Source organism: Carlito syrichta, unplaced genomic scaffold (genome assembly GCF_000164805.1).
Source record: "Carlito syrichta isolate Samal-C Ts95f unplaced genomic scaffold, Tarsius_syrichta-2.0.1 Scaffold312739, whole genome shotgun sequence".
NCBI lineage: Eukaryota > Metazoa > Chordata > Mammalia > Primates > Tarsiidae > Carlito > Carlito syrichta.
In genome coordinates, this window is record NW_007256835.1 from 1,205,576 (window position 1) to 1,228,333 (window position 22,758).

Consider the following 22,758-nt stretch of genomic DNA (forward strand, 5'->3'; position numbering starts at 1 on the left):
CGTGAGTGATTGCCTGAGCCCGCGGGTTCGAGACCCGCCTGGGCAGCGAGACCTCATCTCTACAATAAATCAAAAAATCAGCCGGGCGTGGTGGTGCATGCCTGTAATTCCGGCTACTCGGAAGGCTGAGGCGGAAGGATCGCCGGAGCCCAGCAGGCCGAGGCTGCGGTGGCCGGGAGCGGCCACTGTACTCCAGTCTGGGCGACAGAGTGAGACTCCAACTCAAAAAAAAAAAAATATCCAAAGTGTACTTACTGGCCATCGGTTCATCCTAATTTAACCTCTGTCTTCAGAATGGACAATTGTTTCTTTGTCTTTGCTTTGCAGGGCTCCAACTCCTAGCTCCATATGAGCACTCAATAAACAGTAAAACAATAGAACACGTCTTCCCTTTCATTTTCTTTTTTTTTGAGTTGGGGGTCTTACTCTGTTACCCGGGCTGGAGTGCAGTGGCACAAATGGACTCATGGCAGCCGGGGCTCAGGCAATCCTTCTGCCTCAGCCTCCCGAGTAGCTGGGACTATAGGCACACACCACCATGCCTGGCTAATATTTTAATTTTTTTAGTAGAGACGAGGTCTTGCTATGTTGCCCAGGCTGGTCTCAAACTCCTTCGCTAGAGTAATCCCTCTGCTTTAGCCTCCCAAAGTGCTGGGATTACAGGCGTGAGCCACTAAGTGTGGCATATTTTATATCTTTAAAATTGTTTTTTAAGCCAGGCTCGGTGGCTCAGCCTGTAATCCTGCGCCTTTGGGAGGCTGAGGTGAGTGGATTGCCTGAGCCCGTGGGTTCGAGACCCGCCTGGGCAGCGAGACCTCATCTCTACAATAAATCAAAAAATCAGCTGGGCGTAATAGCGCATGCCTGTAATTCCGGCTACTTGGAAGGCTGAGGCGGAAGGATCACTGGAGCCCAGCAGGTCGAGGCTGCGGTGGCCGGGAGCGGCCACTGCACTCCAGTCTGGGACAGAGTGAGACTTCAACTCAAAAAAAAAAAAAATTGTTTTTTAATTTTGCCTTTTCACTGAGGCAAAAATAAAAATTTATTGAGTTCTTATTATACGCCAAACCCTATTCTAAGTATTACCTTACTTAATCCTTACAACAGCCCTATGAGTAAATGCTACTAATATCCTCATTTTAGGTATGAGGACACTGAGGAACCCAGAGGTCAAGAGACATTCCCATGATCACACAGCCAATAAGAAGTAGTTTGGGATCTGAACCCAGGCAGTGTAAGTCTTAAGTATATCTCTTAACTACTACTCTCCACTTGTACAGCCTAGAACAACTTTCTTCAAGTTGGTGGTTCAATTCTTAGTACTACCGCTTACTAGCTGAATGAGTCTTGGACACATTTCTGAAGGTGTCTGAGCTAGTTTCCTCATCTGGAAAATGAGTCTAACAATAGCCTCTTTATAGAATTTGTAGGGAAAATTAGATTAGATTAGATTAGATATGTTGACAACCTGGGACAGGCTGGAAACTTCTCATCCAGCTCCATTGAAAACTGAGGCCCAACACAGCTCCAGGGGAAGGAGACTAAGCAGTTGAAGAGAAAAGGACACTGTTGCTACCAATCTCTCAGTGGGCAACTGGATATTTGCTAAATTCTTAAACAGGGACTAGTTCATCTTAGCCCCCAAACTGCCCTCACCATATTAGCAAAACAATCCTCTAGGAACACACACAGGTTTTAAAGCCACACTCCTCCTCCACCCTGTTCCAGATGAATGGAACAAGAAAACTCACCTAATGCCCTGACAATTCGCATTAGGACTTCCCCAACTTTCATTCTGGTCTCTGGTGTGTGCTTGTCTTTGCCGCTGTCATATTGAGCCAACAGGTCTGGCAAAATTTTCTCAGGGTACACATCTGAGAGCAGGGCAACCCCTGGAGTAGAAAACAAAAAGAAAAGGAAATGCAAATAAACCCAGATATCCTGTGATGGGATGAATACAGAGGAACTAAAACTCATTCTGTAATACAAGGACTGCCCTTTATTTGGGGAGACAATATAGTGAGTAGAAAGAAGATGCGTCTGTGAGTTCAGACTCCTGGATTTGTCTAGTCCCAGCCTGGTATGATTTCTAAGGTCACTCCCATAGGACATTCTATGGTCTATGGATTAAGGACTCTTGAAGCAGAGGCTAGATGAGTGCATATTATGGCAGGAACTCGCTCAGCAGCAGCAAAGGACTGGACGGAATGCCCTCTAGGAACTCTTCTGATTCTGAGGCTCTCAGGTCTAATGACTAGTATTGTCCCTGCCAACATATCAGCCTGAAGCACAGCAGTGCCTCCTGTCTTTGCTATAGTTCTCCACTGCAGTATAATTTCTCTCTGTAAAACTGCCAATGATGAGAGCCAAGAGCGAGATTTCCACAGGGAAATATTCTGGGCATGATCGATTATTACTAAGCTTATCACTAAGTTTCCTGACCAACAGAAACAGGGAAGATCCTGCCTTTGAGTTTCCATTCACAGGACTCGCTAACCCCTTTTCTCCTCCTTGCCAGTGCCTCCTAAATGTGTAATCTACAAAAATGCTATGATCTGAGCCCACTCCCTACCAAGCAAGCTTTACACGGACATGTGGAAGAGAGAGATATGACCAAAAATTCTATTATTCAGGGGAAAAGGTTACATATTTCTAAAGAACAGTGAGGAAAAAGGAAAAAAGAAGGAAGTAGGGGATTCCCAAATGTATCCTGGATGAGACTCACCACCTCTGCCTCAACCACATTGACCCATCATCTCTGGTCTGGATTTTTCCAATAATCCCCTAATGGGTCTCCCCGCTTCTACCCTTTTTTCCTATTGCAGCTGGAACTATCTGGTTTAAATCATAAGTCAAGCCCTTCGCTCCTCTGCCCAGACCCCTCAGCAGTTTCTCCTTGTCAGTATATGAGCAGCCTCCGCCCCCAACCTGCCTTTATTCTCTCTCCGATCTCATCTTTTACCACACTCTCCCTTGTTCCCTGTCCTCCCGCAACTCTGACCTCCTTGCTATTTTCAAAAAGATCAAGCACTCCAATAGCACTCCTGGCCCAGTGTCTTTGCCTCACTTCCCGTCTGCCTCAGCTGCTGTTCCTGCTATAGGTAGGTTTGCTCCCAAATACTCGTCATGTCTCTGCTCATGGATCACATTCATCATATATAAAACGACAACCTCTTTCTCCATCACTCTATCGCTCTTGCCCTGGTGCTTAGCATTAATATTACCTGACATGTTGTGTATTTCCTTATTGATTGGCTGCTTTCCTCCTTGGAATGTGAACCCTACAGAGTCAAGGTTTTTGTTTCGTTCCCTACTGTATCCCCAATGCTGAGAAGAGTGCCAGCACACAGCAGGTGCTCAGTAACAATTTGTTAAATGAATGAAGGAATGGATGGCTGGATGAGTGAAAAGGGTTCAAAGACATAGTCTTGATACAAATTTCAAGAATTAAGAAAGGGAGGCTGGGGAGGGAGTAATATAAATGCTTAAGAAATCTTTATTTTTCATCTGAGTTTACTATTGTGATTAAACTGATAACTTTGCAGGCAAAGTCTACATATGGTTTTCTATGTTATAGGATGTGCTTCCATTCTCTTATAAACCATGTACATGCTCTCCCCATGGGGTTCCTTATCCACCACTTCTGGTGAGCCATGAAGGCAGAGCACCTGCTGAGGGCTGCACCTGTCTGCCCATCCTCTTTTTCTGCTCTCCCCACCCAAATCTTTTCTTTGCTTCCAAAGAGCCTGGGAGGTGTCTGCATGTGGTCTTATGCCATGCCTCCCTGTATGTGGGTTCTGATTTTATACAAGCAGAAGCTCTGCTCTTAAGGGAGATTCAGGCTGTAGCAGATCCTTGTTGGCAAAATGTGACATTGTAGTTGCACTTTGCTCTATTATGTAAAATGATGGAAAAGTTCTTGGAAGTCCAAGGTGGAGTTAGGGAACATTCTAGCATAGAAAAAAATGTCTGTGGCTCAAGAAAAGGGTAAATGAATTGGCTACTGAGAGAGAGAAAGAAAATAGCCTCCAAGTTCTATAAGAGTTCCTGAATTGGGAGATGATAACTGCAATTCTGGCAGGCATTGTCTCACTGATCTATTACAAGACCTCATATCTATTCTAGATCTGCAGCCATCACAACCACTTTTTTAAAATCAGAAGTTCCCAACTTAGAAATCTAGTAAATGTTTCCTTTTAGGAATATAGTCATGACTTTATAATGAAAGACAGTGAGAAACTGGGTTTGCTTTAGAAAACTTTGATCTATATCTAACTTTTCAGAAACCCATCTATCACTAGAGGCCCTCCTGTTGTTGTTTATTCCTATTTTCTCCCATTAGTCTTTAGCAGAGAACAGTTGTTTACTTTTGTGAATATATTATCCTGGCAAAATGAGCTCCTACCTCCCTCCCTGCAGGTACACAGCCTCTACTGTCTTAGGGTAAAACCCTGGTGTACCTTTGGTGAAATATCCCTTCCCCACTCTCAGTCTATGTGGTTTGATCAGACTACCTACTTTCTTATATTCCAGGCTGGCCAAGTAGGACTTTCCATCCCATTCCACCACAATGACTGATGACTGATTCAGGAATGGGCAATAAGACTCAATCCTGGAATCCACATTGAAACTACTGGGAAGATAATTTCCCCCACCTCCATTGAAGATATAAACCCGGAGCTGCTAGTAGCCACCCTGTGGAGAAAGCCCACTCAAGAATGGCACCAGCACAGAAGCGAGTTAAGCAAAGAGAGGGGGAAAGAAAGGAAGAGACCTGATGGTATCCTTTGAGCTCCTGGATCCAGCTGTACTTCTACCCAGTAGGCTTTCTGGATACATAAGCCAATAAATACCCTTTTGTGTTTATGCCAGTTTTTTTTCAACCAAAGGAATCCTAACATACCCTTTTTCAGATTAAATTTTTTTCACACATACATTTGCTTTTTCTATAATGCCAAACTTTAAATTCTACCAGGGAGCTTTAAGTTCCCCCAACCTTTCCATAAAAAGGTTGCCAACAGCAAAGCACAGTTTCCTTGCTTCCCACAGTTCCAGGTATAATAGCAATTGTTTATCTTCCTGCTGGCCTGCTCCATAGACTGCTGCCAAGTGGCTGGCTGACTGCTTGAGTTTCACCTTCTAGGATACAGCTTCCACCTATGAGTTTATAAACCCCTGGAGGATAAAGGCAGCTCCCTCCTTACTCACTAAGCAGTGAAAAGAATCATATATGATGATTAAGATTGTATAAAAATTAAAAGGATGAGATTTTGTATGGCTGTTTTTGTTTACTTGTAAAGTTTTCTGAACTTGGACACACTGAGGAAGCATAGCCATAACCTTCACATGACCCTTGGCCCCTCACACTTGACAATTCCTCTGTGATTTGAAAAATGGGGTAACTTCTGGGCCAGCCCCAGGCTTCAAGGAAACATGATATGTCAACCCCTTTGGCAATAAGAAACAAATGACCATGTGAGGTATACCTCTTTCTGTTCTGATCATAGGAAATGACTATGCATTGCAAGATGTAGTGCAACAGCTAAGATACAGACAAGGTAAGAGTGAACCCAAACTGGCAAGAATTCATAAAAGCATTGTGACCTTTGTTTTGAGGCAAAGCAGAGGACAAAGGTGAATTAATTCAACTGAAAAAATATAATTAAGCCGGGCTCGGTGGCTCAGCCTGTAATCCCGCGCCTTTGGGAGGCTGAGGTGAGTGGATTGCCTGAGCCCGTGGGTTCCAGACCTGCCTGGGCAGCAAGACTTCATCTCTACAATAAATCAAAAAATCAGCCGGACGTGGTAGCGCATGTCTGTAATTCCGGCTTCTTGGAAGGCTGAGGCGGAAGGATTGCCGGAGCCCAGCAGGTCGAGGCTGCGGTGGCCGGGAAGCGGCCACTGCACTCCAGTCTGGGTGACAGAGTGAGACTCCAACTCAAAAAAAAAAAAAAAAAAAAAATCATAAAAATATTTTGATCAAAGCGATGTTGACTTCAAGATGATCCCTCAGCCTGCTACTCAGTGATCTTGCAGACCTTCGGCAGTGAAAGTAGTGTAGGTGTCATCTCCCTTTCCATAGTGTTCTTGCATCACAGCAAAGACAGTCTGTTCTAAATGTCATTGCTCACTGGCTCTGTCCCAGGAACCTACTAAAGCCATCCCCACTTCAACACGAAACTGCCTAATTTTTCCTAGGCAGATAACAACTTCCCAAAATACCCTCACCAACCTGGAAAACCACCTACTCACTGGAAACTCCCAGGTATTTCGGTCAACAAAACTGTAAGAAACACAAAACCCCATACATTGTATAAATTCATTTATATAAAATGTCCAGAATAGGCAAATCTATACATAGAGAAAGAGGATATAATGGTTACCTAGAGCTGTGGGAGTTGTGGGAAACAGGGAGTGACTGCTAATAAACATAAGTGTTCTTTCTAGGGTGATAAAATCATTCTACATACTCTGCATGTAAACTAAAAACCACTAAATTGTTCACTTTAAATGGATAAATTGTATGGTATGTGAGCTATATCTCAAAAGTTGTTATTAAAAAGCTATAGGCTGGGCACAGTGGCTCATGCCTGTAATTCCAGCACTTTGGGAGGCCAAGGCAGGAGAATTGCCTGAGCCCAGGAGTTCGAGACCAGCCTAGACAACACTACAAAACCTTGTCTCTACAAACAACTTAAAAATTAGCTGGGTGTGGTGATATGTGCCTGTAATCCCAGATACTTGGGGAGGCGGAGACAGGAGGATCCCTTGAGCCCAGGAGTATGGGACTGCAATGAGCTATGATAGTGCCACTGCACTCCGTCCAGCCTGGGCAACAGGGTGAGACTCCCAACTCCAAAATAATAGACACAAAGCAAAACTATAAAAAATTTCACATCTGACTTTTTAGGTTTTTAGAAGAAAAAGACAAAAAATAACAGCACATCTTAAATCACAAAGGGAAATCCACTAGGCAAAGTATCCGTTTCCTTTTGTATCTAAATATGTTTTGGGCTGGGCTCGGTGCTCAGCCTATAATCCTAGCACTTTGGGAGGCCCAGGCAAGTGGAGATCCACCTGGGCAATTTGGCAACCTTGTCTCTACAATAAATCAAAAATTAGCCAGACGTGGTAGTGCGCGCCTGTAGTTCCGGCTAATGGGAAGGCTGAGGTGGAAGGATTGCTGGAACCCAGCAGGTCGACGCTGGGGTGGCTGGAAGTGTGTCACTGCACTCTAGCCTGGGCAACGAAATGAGACTTCAACTCAAAATAAATAAATAAATAAATAAAAATATGTTTTGGTTGCCCCTGAAAGGTGAGAATGGAAAGAGGGAAGACGACTTGTTATCTGCGATTTGAGTGGAGAAATTAAATCAAGTATTTTATGTTTCAGAGAATGTCTTGTATTTGTAAGAAAATGTTATATTACATTTAAAAAATCTAAATTCTGCCAGGCTCGGTGGCTCAGCCTGTAATCCCGCACCTTTGGGAGGCTGAGGTGAGTGGATTGCCTGAGCCCATGGGTTCGAGACCTGCCAGGGCAACTTGGCGAGACCTCATCTCTACAATAAATAAAAAATCAACCAGGCATGGTAGCGCGTGCCTGTAATTCCGGCTACTCAGAAGGCTGAGGTGGAAGGATCGCCGGAGCCCAGCAGGTCGAGGCTGCGGTGGCTGGGAGTGGCCACTGCACTTCAGTCTGGGTGACAGAGTGAGACTCCAACTCAAAAAAAAATTTTAAAAATCTAAATTCTATAGTAAGCCAAAAATTCTATTCTAGAAATTTATCCTAAAAGATGCAAGCAGACATGGATAATGTATCCAGTTTTAAAATGATCATAAACATCTGTATCCTCTTTCTCCTAAAACTCCACTAAAGTGACAGTTATGGTATAAAAAAGATATAAAGTCACACCAAGGAAAAAGAGAATGGGACAGGTGTCAAAGGTTGAAGGTCTGAGTAAGCAGAAAAAAGCTGGAACAAAATAATGATAGTGTTTGACAGAGCTGTTGGATCATTTGGAAAAACTTAGCAATAAGCACATAGAAAACTAAGCAATTATACAAAGAAGACTGACCGTTGCACTAGGCTCAGCAATGAATAACATCCACATAATCAGCAGTAAACACAGACCAATGATTTAGTCAAAAATTGTGACGGGAAATAGCAGGAAGAGACGTAGTTTGAGCATATGTGTACTTGTCTATATGCACTAAGCCCACATCTAACACACAGAAAATAAATAAATTATGTCCAAAATTTGTATCAAGAGATGTCTGTGTAAGCACTTTATTTAGAAACAGGGAGGTAATTACTAGAAGAAACTATTGTAAAAAGCAGGAGGTGTAAAAGTGATGATCTTTGGGGATTGGAACTGAGGGGTAAGAAGTTGGACAAAGAACAAACTTTCCGACTTGAAAAACTATGTTCAAAGTCATTAAAGAAAAGAAGTTCATTGAAAGAAGAAGGTAAGATGTATAGTAATTTGTAGAGGAAGCTCTAGTTTGAGAGAACAATGAGTGATAGTGAAGAAAAGTGAGTGGTCAGGCACAAAGAAATTTTCCTTCTGATTAACAAAGTATAATCACATCTGGGATTGTCCTCTCTTGAAGCTCTAAGTCACAAAGATAAGAAAGGAAGAACTCTGAAGAGGAGGAAATACCACCCTTTAGCAGGATGCTTCAGTTGCTACATTTGAGACCTCTTATTATGATGGAAACTAACAATAATTTCGGCTCTAAGAATCCAGGAAACTGCACAAACTGGGGAAGTTGGTTATTAAATCAAGGAAGCATGAGGAATTCAACTGAATAGCTGGGCTGTCTTTGTAATTAGACTAAATGATAATGTCTAGCATGCCAATTTGATGCTTAGTTTCTCTAAAGCTCCTAAGTTGTGTTAACCGTCAACAAGCCCCAACAAATTTATAAAGATTCAGGATGAGTGAGTATTACTCAGGCCTGGGGAAAAAACAGGGTTTGACTAATGAGTTCTGAAGGTTAAAAGCTGGAGATTTATAAGGGCCATACCTAGTGTCTATCTCTTTAAATTAAGATCTAGATAAGATATTTGAACACTAAGATAATGCCAATATATTTACTTAAATTGTTTTCTACTTCCCATTTTGGAAGGGAAAAAAACACGTGAATAATTTTATTACTGACAGCCATATTTACTGGAAGCCATTTAAGTCATGAAATGTTATTAATACAAAAAAACATAACAACAGCAAAGACATTAACATTGAGTGTTTTTAATATGCCAGGCACTGTCCTAATCACTTTACATGCATTCATCCATTTAATACTCCCAACAATCCTTTAAAGTGGATACTATTATCATCCCTTGAAGAAGTTGAGAAACAGAGTTGAGGACCACAGTCCACCTGGCAGCAGTGCCTAGGAGAAAATAACTTATGGAATAGTACTAGCTTTACAAATTCTAACCCTAAAGATAGCAAACCTTACATTTTCAAGTATATAAGATCAGCCTCACTCCATAAGATGTCCTTTTTGATGGATTCCAAAGTTAGCATGAGGAGAGACCCTCTGCATCCCATACAAACAGTCTAGTGGGCTTCACAGGCACAGCTTTGTTCCTAGTTGATATCTTTATTTAGTACGTGGAAAAGGAGGTAGTGATGTTAATGACAGTCCCAAATGATTCTAATTTGAAGTGCTGCCAACATTAGGATGACAGAAAAGTCACACAACAGGAAATGGAGGACTTGGATTTTAATGAGTTTCAGTTTTTTAACCAGTAACTCTTTTTTTTTTTTTTGAGTTGGAGTCTCACTCTGTCGCCCAGACTGGAGTGCAGTGGCTGCTCCCGGCCACCGCAACCTCGACCTGCTGGGCTCCGGCGATCCTTCCGCCTCAGCCTTCCAAGTAGCTGGAATTACAGGCATGCGCTACCACGCCCGGCTGATTTTTTGATTTATTGTAGAGATGAGGTCTCGCTGCCCAGGCAGGTCTCGAACCCGCGGGCTCAGGCAATCCACTCACCTCAGCCTCCCAAAGGCACGGGATTACAGGCTGAGCCACCGAGCCCGGCTTAACCAGTAACTCTTAAACACCTCCACTCCATGACATCTTTAAGGGCTACTACAAGCCCCCTAAATCTCTTATTCTACTATCCTCCCCAAATAAAATAAAATACAAAACAGCACTGAAAAGCTTATACTCCGCCTTGTCAGGGCTGCTTCTATCAAATACCTGTGAATGATTCCAGAGGGGAAGGAGTAAGAGAACAGAGGTCAGGACAACTGTGCCTTAAGAACACCATGATGACCAAGAGTTCTGTTGTATTTACAGAAATAAAAACAAAGCTGCCCTAATACTGTCTGAGGGTGGAAGGAAGGGAGGAAGGGAGAAAGGGAGAGAGGGAGAGAGGGAGGGAGGGAAATAAAACAGCAATTAGTGTCGCTTTGAAAGTAATCACAGTCCTAAGCATCCAGAGAAATTCAAGTTCAGCAGATCACCAATGACAAAGAAGCAAGATGCCATTAGTTTAATTTTCTTTATATAGCTTTCAAAGAGTGAAAAAGCATGTAAACATGCTCTTTATGCTATCAAAAGAAACATTTACTGGTAAAAAGAAAAGACAGGCTTTGATATCCAAGAAAACAGTAAGTAGCTCTGTTAGCCAAATCTAGGTAAGAAAAGAAAACTCTTTACAACTCTCAAAAACCCTGAGATGGGTAGTCCTGGTAGAAGGAGTACCACCTGAATCTCGAGTTCATTTTTTCCCTAACTTTTCTATTGGCATTCCACCTCAAGACTATTCAAAGAGAAGCTGCACAATCAGCAAAGCTGACTGACATGCCAGGTTCTCACTCGTTTAGAGAAAGCCATACTCCCAAAAGGAGCTGTCATCTGGCTTAAAGTTCTGTCAATACAGGGCTGAACTTTCACATCTTTCAGTGTCCTGAGAAAAGCTTCGTGGGCCAGGAGACTTGCCCTGTGCCAGGAGCACTAGCCAGAGACAGAGGTAAGATAGAAACTCTTTCTAAATTATCTTTTTTCCTTTTCTAAGCCTAGCAGATTGTCCTGATGAAATGATTAGGCAAGTGTTTTGATAGGAGCTCCAAGCTAGCACTGGCTTAGAAAAAGTGATCGTTGTGAAATCAGCAACCGTAACATCAGCAACTGTAGTGTCATACGGAAACCAAACAGAGCTGCCATAAAAATCCCAAAGAGCCCCTCTCTTCTGAAAAATGTATGTACACACATAAACACTCTGGCTATAATTTCAGGGAATTAACAGACCTAATCAGAAGTCCACACAGGGATTAATTTGACTTTAACCCCTCAGGTTAAAAACCTATGCGTTATAATGGGACATCTATTTTATATAATAGGGAAGTCTATAAAAATTTTGCTTCCATAATCAAAAGAGCAGCTCTTCCATCCAATGATCTAAATAACACATGGTCACTGCAAAAGATTCAAACACTACAGAAAAATATAAAGAAGAAAGTAAAATAAAAATCACCTGTGAGGCATATGGGGAGACAGAGGAGTGAAGGTTAAAGAAAGTAGGAATAATGAAAATATTCTAAAATTAATAGAAGGGATGGATACACAACTCTGAGGGTATACTAAAAGTCATCATCTTATATGCTTTATTTATTTATTTTTTTGAGTTGGTTGGAGTCTCACTCTTGTAGCCTAGGTTGGAGTGCAGTACTAGGTTGGTGGCTCACGGCCACCACAGCCTTCACCTGCTGGGCTTAGGTGACCCTTCTGCCTCAGACTTCCAAGTAGCTGGAACTACAGGCCCATGTCACCACACCTGGCTAGTTTTTGTGATTTACTGTAGAGATGAGGTCTCACCAAGTTGCCTGGACTGGTCTTGAACTCCTGGACTTAGGCAATCCTTTCGCCTCGGCCTCCCAAAGTAGGGATTACAGGCTGAGTCACTGCGTCCGGTAGTCTTATACACTTTGAAAGGGTAATTGTGTGGTATGTAAGTTATATCTCAAGAAAAATATTTTTTAAAAAAATCATCTGAAATTAACGCAAACATTTTAATACCTTATCTTTCATGGATCATTATTTGAATAAATATATACACACACGTTTTTATTGTGGACAATTTTGCTTTATTTTAATAGTCTGCTTTTTTATGGAGGGATAAAGAAGGCTTATTTCCCCAGTTGGCTTGGCTTTTACACTGGAGAAATCTATCTAGGTGGTCCAATGATAATCTTTAAAACTTTAATAGAATACTGTTACCTGAGGTGGAAATATAAAGGTTATCTTTCACAACTTACTTCAGTTATTTTTCTTTTTTTGAGGTGGAGTCTCACTCTGTCGCCCAGAATGGAGTGCAGTGGCACACTCTCGGCCACCGCAGCCTCGACTTGCTGGGCTTCGGCCATCCTTCCACCTCAGTCTTCCAAGTAGCTGGAACTACAGGCGCGCGCTACCACACTCGGCTAATTTTTTTGATTTATTGTAGAGATGAGGTCTCGCCAAGTTGCCCTGGTGGGTCTCGAACTCCCAGACTCGCAATTCACTCACCTTGGCCTCCCAAAGCGCGGGATTACAGGCTGAGCCACCGAGCCCGGCCTACTTCAGTTCTTAAGAGGGGGGAAGGTTAATTTTTAAAAACTAAAACAGGTTGAGTGTGGTGACTCATGCCTGTAATTTCAGCACTTTGGGAGGCCAAGGCGGGAGGACTGCTTGGGCCCAGGAGTTCAAGACCAGCCTGGGCAACGCAGTAAATCTTGTCTCATAAACAAACAAAAAAACCCAAAAGAACTAAAACAGTTATGTCAGAATATATAGAAATAATCTACGCTTTGGCATAAATCATAAAGTGTAAGAAACAGCTTTAGAATAAAGGCAATGGGAAAAATTTCTTCTATTCACATATTTATAGAGTACCTACTATGTGCCAGGTATTGTTACTAGATGATACAAATATAATTAGGACAATACCTGTCTAGAGAGAGGAGACAAATTAGCCAAAGATTATAAGACAGTGTGGTTAATACTGCATGTTCTGGATTTAATGATGACATAGGGATAAAGAAATAAAAAGAGTGTGGGATTAGGTGGGGCCTCCTGGAGTTCAACAAGTGAGCTATGTTGCAAAAGCACTAAAGTTCTTCAACTGAGAGTACCCCCGGGACCAAGAGCCATTTGCATAGTCAGTATGGAAAAGATTTCATAGGCTTTCTTATATGGAACTACTATAGAAGGCACCTCTCATTTATACTCAGGGTAGATTCTCAAAGAGAAAAAACTGGCCCCAAGGATACAAACATTTTCAAAGCTGCATTCCAAGAATATTTCAATTAATTTTTTTTTTAACCAAGAGTATAAAAGTATGCCTACTTCACTACATTTGGCTAGCATTGGATAAACTAATTTTAAAACAATTTTTTTTTTTTGTGAGTTGGAGTCTCACTCTGTTGCCCAGACTGGAGTGCAGTGGCCGCTTCCGGCCACTGCAGCCTTGACCTGCTGGGCTCCGGCAAGCCTTCTGCCTCAGCCTTCCAAGTAGCTGGAACTACAGGCGCGTGCTACCACACCCGGCTAATTTTTTTGATTTATTGTAGAGATGAGGTCTCGCCAAGTGCCCAGGAGGGTCTTGAACCTGTGGGCTCAGGCAATCCACTCACCTCTGAGCCCAGCTAAAATCTTTAAGTTAGTCATTTAAATTCTATTTGAGCTCACGGCTTCCTTGAGGATCAGAGTAATAGATGAGGCAGGACCAAAGAGCTCTTTCTGTTCCAGGAAGCACAGGAAGAAGCAACAGGTCTGGAGAACTGCCAGGCCTGGGTGGACTCGCTCATTATTGGAGCAGAACACTGAAACTGTTTTGTAGCCTGGGATCTGTCCCAGTGCCGGTAGGTTGCCCACTATGGCCTGTACCTCAGGGGTCGGTACTGCTGCTAGGTTGTTACTGGCATTCTGGTTATTGCCTATTTTCATTTTTGTAAGTTTTATTTTAAAAATAAATAAATATTTTGAACTTGTAAAAAATAATAATAAAGTACATTATTTTGTTTTTAAAATTGGCATCCAAAATTGTATTTTATTGTTATTTTAATCTGCATTTCTTTGCTCATTAAAAATGTTGAATTCTTTCTCAAAATTTGATTATTAGGATGAATTCTTCTGCTACAAATTGTCTATTTATGTTTTTTATCCATTTATGTACTAGATATTTTTCTTATTAATCTCTATAAGTTCTTTATGGCATTAAAGGCATTGACTACTTGTCCTTTAAAAAGAAACAGGTTTACTGAGATATAATTAACATGCTTCAAAATTCACCCTTTGAATATTTATAATTCAGTGGTTTTTATATTCACAAAGTTGTGCAACCATTACCACTATCTAATTCCAGAAAATTTTCATCACTTAAAAAAAAAAACCTCCCTAGGCCGGGTGCGGTGGCTCACGCCTGTAATCCCAGCACTTTGGGAGGCCGAGGTGAGAGGATTACTTGAACCTACAGGTTCAAGACCAGCCCTAGCAGATCGACTTCATCTCTACAATAAGTAAATAAATAATTAGCTAGGCATGGTGACACATGCCTGTAGCTCCAGGTACTTGGAATGCTGAGGTGGAAGGCTCACCTGAGCCCAGCAGGTGGAGGCTGCGGTGGCCCTGAGTGTGCCACTGCCCTCCAGCCTGGGTGACAGAGTGAGACTCCAACTCAAAAAAAAAAAAAAACCTCCCACCCAATAGCAGTCACTTTCCTTTTTGTGCCCAAACACCCCAGCCCTAGGCATAAATGGATTTATTTTCTGTCTCCATAGATTTATGCTTGTCTTTCCTGTTGAAAATCTTTTGTCTTTGCTGTTCTTTTTCTTCCGTCCTCCCTCCCTCTCTCCCTTCCTTCCTTGGAGGAGTCAGGGTCTCATTCTATCATCTCGTTTGGAACGCAGTGGCATGATCACAGCTTACCACAGCTGCTATCTCCTAGGCTCAGGCCATCCTTCCATCTCAGCTCCTGAGTAACCGGGACTACAGGTATGTGTCACCACCCCTGGCTCACTTTTTTATTTTTTCTGGAGACAAGGTTTAGCTGTGTTGCGCAGGCTGGTCTCAAACTCCTAGGCTCAAGCAATTCTCCTGCCTCAGCCTCCAAAAGTGCTGGGATTATAATAAGCATGAGCCACTCTGCGCAGCCTGAAAAATCTTTCTTCTTTAATTTCGCTTCACTTAAAAATATATATTTTTTGATAGCTTTAGAGGTACAAGTAGTTTTGGTTACATGGATAAATTGTATAGTGGTGAAGAAGTCTGGGTTTTAAGTTGTACCCACCAGCCCAATTGGTACACATTGTACCCAAATGGTAATTTTTCATCCCTAACCCCCAGCCAACCTCTCCACTCTGCATTTCTAATGTCCATTATACCATTCTATATGCCTTTGCTTGCATTTCAATTAAGGTTAAGTTGTTTTTATAATAAATGAATTTTAAAATTTTAAATCAAATCTATTCATCTTTCCTTTCTGATGTATTCATCCAGAGACTAAATATGGTCCCTCTATGCTGCATTCTCTATAGTAATTTCATCTTTTCTACTTTCTGGTTCATTAATTCTCTCTTCATCTGTGTCTGCTGCAAAACTCATCCAGTGAGTTTTTAATTTTAGTTATTCTACTTTTTATTTTTAGATGCTCCATTTGGTTTTCAAATCTATTAGATCTGGCCGGACACAGTGGCTGATGCCTGTAATCCCTTTGGGAGGCTAAGGTGAGAGGACTGCTTGAGTCCAGGAATTCGAGACCAGCCTGGGCAACAAAGCAAGATCTCATCTCTACTTTATTTTTAATTTAAAAAAAATTTTAAATTAAAACAAATCATTTTTGTTGTTTTCTATTCCCTGATATTTTCAAGCTTGTCTTATATCTCTTTAAATACAGCAGTATGATTACATCATAATTTGTATGTAACAATTCCAACACCTAGTTTCTTGTGCTTGGTTATTTTGTGACTATGTACTAGTTATTAGCCTTAAATAATTACTATGAGAAAGGGGAGAAATAGGGAGATATTGCTTAATGGTTTCAGAACTTCATTTTGGAGTGACGAAAAAGTTTTAGAAACAGTGATAATGGTTGTAAAACATTATGGATTTTTTTTTTTTTGAGTTGGAGTCTCAATCTGTCACCCAGACTGGAATGCAGTGGCACGCTCCCAGCTACCGCAGCCTCGACCTGCTGGGCTCTGGCGATCCTTCCACCTCAGCCTTCCAAGTAACTGGAACTACAGGTGCGCACTACCATGCCCAGCTAATTTTTTGATTTATTGTGGAGATGAGGTCTTGCCAAGTTGCCCAAGCGGGTCTCGAACCCGAGGGCTCAGACAATCCACTCACCTCATCCTCCCAAAGTGCTGGGATTACAGGTTGAGCCACCAAGCCCAGCTAACATTATGGATTTAATTAATGATGCTGAATTGCACCTTTTAAAGTGGTTAAAATAGCCAATTTTATGTTATATATGAGTATACATATATACATACGTATATAAAGCCACAATAAAATATTTTTAATTATTAAAAAATTAAAGTAAAAATTAAAAATGACAACAAGGATTCTGCAGGATCTAGGATGAAGGTGCCTTCTTCCATAGGACATATGCTTTGTTTCTGCAAGACTCCCATAGTCACTACCAGTGTAGAAACATTTTAAACTCTAATTCCCTGCTTGATATTTTCAGAATTCCAATAATACAAATCTGTTAAATATGTTACCCTATATGATAGTTGTTTTCAGCTGATCTATCTCATCATTACTGGAAGTGGAAGACAGAGATCTATTTTCTTCTAGAATATGTAGAGTTTGAATTTGAGATTTAATTTTTTAATTCGCCTGACAAATACAGTGCATGTTAGTTTTCTTTTTGTTAGCACTAGTTAGCATATCAGATTTACCATTTATAAATTCTGTCACCCTAAACTAGTATCTTCACTCGTGAGTCCTTCCTGTACATAGTTGTCACACTGAGTTTAATCTGAACTGAATTTATTTTCACATTTTCACATACAATTTTTGACCCAGTGACCCAGTTGATCCTCTCAGCAGCCTAATAAGTGTGACATGTAACAGCTTCTATACATGCCGGTGAAAGATCAAACACCACTGTGCCACTGCAGAGATACAGTTAAGAGTAAAGCAGGGTGGCTCTGTGAGTTGTCATTTTCTTGCATGTTCCCTGTTATGAATAGGATCTGGATAGACACATCCTGGGTGAAATTTTGCTGCTAATTTAACCATTTGGTTGCTGAATGGCAAGTCAATAAATAATAGATATGTTCGATTTTATCTAATTAGTATTCTCTGACTTAGTAATTTTGCAAACTGAATCACTTTACAAACTAAATATAGAGAAATTATTATTATTATGGTCTGGTTTCTAAGCAACCATTTCATTAAGAAAAGCTCCACTTGGGAAAAACATCTGTTTGTCAGTAAGATTTCTGCTGTCATCATGTAATTGCACAGTGAAAAATCCATGGTCACTCTGTGCTTTAGAAATCCCTAGTTGCGAAGAGGTCAACAGGGGGTACTACAACTGAGGGGACCATCTGTCTCAATCTATACTATTCCCTTAACCTTGTTATAATGAAACAATTCAGTTTCTCTAAACAGCCATGTAGTTTTAAGAAACATTCTTTTCTTATTATAAAAGCAATACAGGTTCTACTAGAAAATGTGAAATATATAAGAGAAAAGGCACAAAGAAGAAAATAAAAATCACCTTTATGTTAGATCTCATTTGAAAATGGATTCCACTGCTACAAAAAATTACTTAAAAACCATTGGCCTAAAATAACTCTATATGGTTTTGCCTTTTTCATCTGCAAGTAGAATTTTTTCATAACAATTAAGGGCTGTGTGTCGGACAACTGAGTTCAGAGATTTGTACAGATATCCAAGCATTCTCATTGCACTTCATGAAAATAAGCTTAATGAGAGACTGGATTCTCTGTGAGTGGTGAGGAAGGGTGTGTGTCTCACCTGATACATGACATGGTATAAAAAGTCCTTGCTAGGCAGGTAGATGACCTAAGATAGTTATTTTCTAAATCTTTTTTTTTTTTTAAGTAGCAGAGTCTTGTTTTTACATGAACTAGCTAGGGAGGCTCAACAAAAGAGATAAGAGCCATCTGGTTAGAGTGGGCTGTGTGGTGCTCCAAGCTCACTCACCCACCCACTTCTTCCTGATCCTAAGGGTCTGGAGAGCACAGACGTTAATGCAGTTCGCTCCTGTCCCTTGCTCCTCCCTGTCACAGTCCTGCTGCTTTGTTGTTCTGCAGTCTGGGGCACTCTTCCTTTCCTTCTTTACAAGGTTAATTCCTAATTATCTATCAGATCTCAGCTGATGGGTCACTTCCTTCTTACCCTCTGTCAGGTAAAATGTCCCTAAAACAGGCTCTGTAGCATCATGTTCCTCTTCCTCAGAGCACCTGTCAAAGTCACATTTTACATTTGTTTGTATGATTATTTGATTATTATTTGTCCTCCTCCAACTGTAAACTCCATGAAGGCAGGTATGACTTTTTCCCAGCAATGCACCTTGCACAGTGCCTTCCAACATAGTAGTGTTCAATAAATATTTGCTGAATGAATAAACATTTTAAACTATTAAGAAAAAAAAAGACAAGAACCAAAGTTATTATTTTATAGTTCTTTTTGTCACTCTCTAAATTCAGGTTATCAGTAATAGAACCGAAAAGTTGGACACAAAGTGCAAAAGTGCTTCTAAAACAACCTTCAAGAAAGAACACCTTAGCAGTTATGCCCCTGCAGGTGGACAGAGATGACCTATTTAGGTCTTTGGTAGCTTAATGTCTGTGATTTCATTCTCTGAGACTCAATTCGTTTCCAACCTTCAAGCCTCCTGAGGGACAGCAGAGATGCCAGAAGGTTAGGAAGCAAAACCAAGTATAAAAGTCTAATGTAAAAGTCTAAAAATGAGTTGGCAAAATTGTACAGATATTTAAGTGTACTTTTCCACCACTGCCAAGATTTCAACATGACCAGAGAGCAGGAAACTGATGCTTCATTCAGTTAAAAAATGTTAAACTTATGATTCAGCAACAAAAGGAACTATGTCAGGGTTAATAAAAAATATAATTGAGCTTGTTAAGTGTGTGAACAGCTTCAAGGATCATCTTAATCACAACTGGTGAGATTAGGAATTTAAATTTGTATTTGAAATGAAGGTTAATGTAGGCTGCTTGCTCTTCAGTTTGGGAAGGAAAAGCAAAAGCAGGGTTCCCCTCCAGCTGATATCTGAAGGGTGCTCCAGATGGATGGACTCCTTGGCCGAGTACGGAATCCTGTACTTAAAGACAGGTCTAAATAGGAGAACTCTCTCAATACTATGTCCTCCTTAACTTGCCTTCAAATTTCAACTTCACTAAAGGTAGGCTCCAGGGAAAATTTAAATAACTGTTCTGCAGGGAAGGTACTTATAAATTCCTAAGAGTTTGTAAAGTGGAGATGTAAGCAACTCCTTCTTTGCTCCAGGTATCTCAATTGCCTCTTTGGTTGTGAGTTTTGCCTTTGTGACAGCTAGTCTACATGGATAGGAGAGGAAGGATTTGAAATGAGCCTGGAAACCATAAAATTAAGAAGTATTTAATTGTTTCACTAAAAATGTCAAAATTCAGTGGTTCCATGGCTTAATTTTACTGTCTGCAAGAGCAGAGGCCATGGTGTTTTGAGAAAGGTGAGAAAATGAAATGGCGAAAAGAGGGAAGTATAGAGAGGTATAAGGGCCTTGGTTCTGGGGTTGAATCCAGCTTGCATCACTTACTGGTTGGCCAAGTAACAACCTCTGAGTCTTGATTTCTTTGTATGAAAAACGAGAGACGAAGATATTGACTCTCACAGGGTTGAGATGGGAAGTAAATGAAATAATGTAAGTCATATCTGGTATATGGGTATTGCTTAATACATGAATGAAAATAAGTGCAAAAGAAATACAAACAATAACCAACAACAAGCATGATACTTTCAAATTCAGGAAGCCCATCACCAAGACATTACTGCTGGACTTGCAACAATGAAAGCTCCTTCCAGCTCACACACAAAAAACCCAGATGCCTTGACCTGGCATTCCAACGGCTTCCACACTCCAGCCCGATCGCATCCTCACCTTCACACCCACTATGTTCCACTGACAACTGGCACTGCTGGCCCTCCTTTATATTTGCCCCACTCTTGGATATCTTCAAGCTACTTTTCCTTCGGCCTTACCCCACTTCTACATGTCTAAATCGTGCCCATCCATCTTTCATAGTCCTAAGAGCTCCATGAAAACTACTGCACTGAATTTTTTAAATTTATTTTTTATTTTTTTAAAGTGCGTAATTCAGTTACTTTTAGTATATTTACAAGGTTGTACAATGATCATCACTATCTAATTCCAAAAAATTTCATCTCCTAAAAAAGAAACCTCATATCCATTACCAATCATTCCCCATTTCTCCATCCCCCATTCATCCCTCCAGCAACTATTACTCTACATTTTGTATCTATAAATTTACCTATTCTGGACATTTCATATCAATGGAATCATATAATATATGGCCTTTTGTATTTGGCTTCTGGCACTTACCACATCTCTTTTTTTTTTTGAGTTGGAGTCTCACTCTGTTGCCCAGACTGGAGTGCAGTGGCCACTCCCGACCACTGCAGCCTCAGCCTGCTGGGCTCCGGCAATCCTTCCGCCTCAGCCTTTTGAGTAGCCAGAATTACAAGCATGCACTACCATGCCCAGCTGATTTTTTTATTTTATTGTAGAGATGAGGTCTCGCCAAGTTGCCCGGGCGGGTCTCGAACCCGCAGGCTCAGGCAATTCACTCACCTCAGCCTCCCAAAGTGCGGGATTACAGGCTGAGCCACCGAGCTCGGCAACTTACCACATTTCTAAGGGTCATCCATGTTGTAGTATAAACCAGTACTTCATTCCTTTTTCTTGCTAAGTAATATTCCATTGTACAGATATACCGGATTCTATTTATCCATTCATCAGGTAACACATAGTTAGCTTGTTTCTACTTTTTGGCTATTGTGTATAATGCTGATATATAAGTTTTTGTGTGGTCATATGTTTTCATTTCTCTTGGGTGTACACCTAGTAGTGGAACTGATAGGTCATATGATAACGTATGTTTAATGTTTTGAGAATGATCAGACTGTTTTTCAAAAGCAATTGCACCATTTTATGTTTATACCAGCAATATATGAAGGTTCTAATTTCTCTTCATAATTTGTATTATTTTTAAGTAAGTTATTTTTAGATGTTATTTATTGCCATCAGAAATATCACAAATCTCAAAAGTTCTATACAGAAAACTACATTTTTACCTAACTCACACTCTTGGTAAACTGCATAATTCCCAGGATTGATTTCTGAAACCTCTTTCCTGATGGTCCTAAAAAAATCCCAATATCCTTAGTGCTGAAACACTAATAACCATCAGCAGGAAGAAGGGTGGGAAGTAAGTGAGGTAACATACACTCAATCCACAGTGGAAGATGAGTTTCAAAGATATACAAAGAGATTGCTTAAAAATTAACACTTCACACATTGCCAAATAAGTAAAACAAAACAAAACAAAAATCAAGTATGAGGTCAGCATGTTATCAAGTTATATAAAGGGTTGACTTGTAGTGAAACTATTTTCCATAGGCAAGACTGGTTCTCCTAATACCTGAGACCATTAGGAAACTCAGCCCTTTACCTTGAGAACAGGAACAAGGTGGGCACTATGATTTAATATTTTTCCCTGTGGTAAGAGCATAGTCTTCAGAGTCAGAGAAATTTAAACTGAAATCTTGATACTGTCACTTAGTATCTGTGTTATTTTGGGTCAATTACTTAACCTCTTTGAGCCTCAGTTCTCTCATGTGTAAAATGGGAATAATAATTTCAAAGCTGCAGAGTTGCTGTGACTGGGACACAGTCAACAATAAATACTACTATATTACTTACTGCCATTTCTCTCTGCCTCCAGGGCACTCGTGAAAAGTGAAAATAGTGAAAAAGCTAGTCCATAGTTCATCTTTACTGACATGTAAGATGCTAAATATTTAGCATCTTTATTTACATGCTAAATATTTAGCATCTTTACTTACATGCTAAATATTCTTATGCAAATGTGAATGTATCAATCTTTGATTGATAGAGGAAATCACTGGACAGATATTCCTAAAATGAAATTAGTGTAAAACTCAACAGTTTGGGTTTTGAAATGCAATCTCTTATTTGGGAGAGGGAAAGGAGGCATCATATATAACACTTGAACTGTAGAAAAATAAGGTACAAGAGAATGAGAATGCTTGTGTGATGGCTACATCCCAGTTATACCACTCTCTCAACTTTTGTGATTGTAGGCAAATCAATTCTTCATTTATCAAAGAAGAATTATAATATCAGTTATTTTTATATTTCAGGCTTGTTGACAGAAACAAAGTTTTCTGGATGATTAAACATTGTTCAATTTTAATAAATATTTTAATAATCATAATATATTATTTTTAATTATTATTTTGTTTTTTGAGTTGGAGTCTCACTCCATTGCACAGACTGGAGTGCAGTGGCCGCTCCCGGCCACCGCAGCCTCGACCTGCTGGGCTCCGGCGATCCTTCCGCCTCAGCCTTCCGAGTAGCCAGAACTACAGGCACGCACTACCATGCCCGGCTGATTTTTTTTTCGATTTATTGTAGAGATGAGGTCTTGCCAACTTGCCCAGGCGGGTCTCGAACCCACC

The 22,758-nt window shown here is 40.6% G+C and overlaps 1 protein-coding gene across 1 annotated transcript in view; it reads right to left on the bottom strand.

Annotated features, from left to right (window-relative positions):
- TANGO6 (transport and golgi organization 6 homolog) overlaps nt 1-22,758 on the bottom strand; it is a 237,730-nt gene that overhangs the window by 87,891 nt on the left and 127,081 nt on the right. The window contains exon 15 of the mRNA XM_008070045.2: nt 1,752-1,892. Coding sequence (XP_008068236.2) covers nt 1,752-1,892 — 141 coding nt within the window. The remainder of the gene's footprint in view (nt 1-1,751; nt 1,893-22,758) is intronic.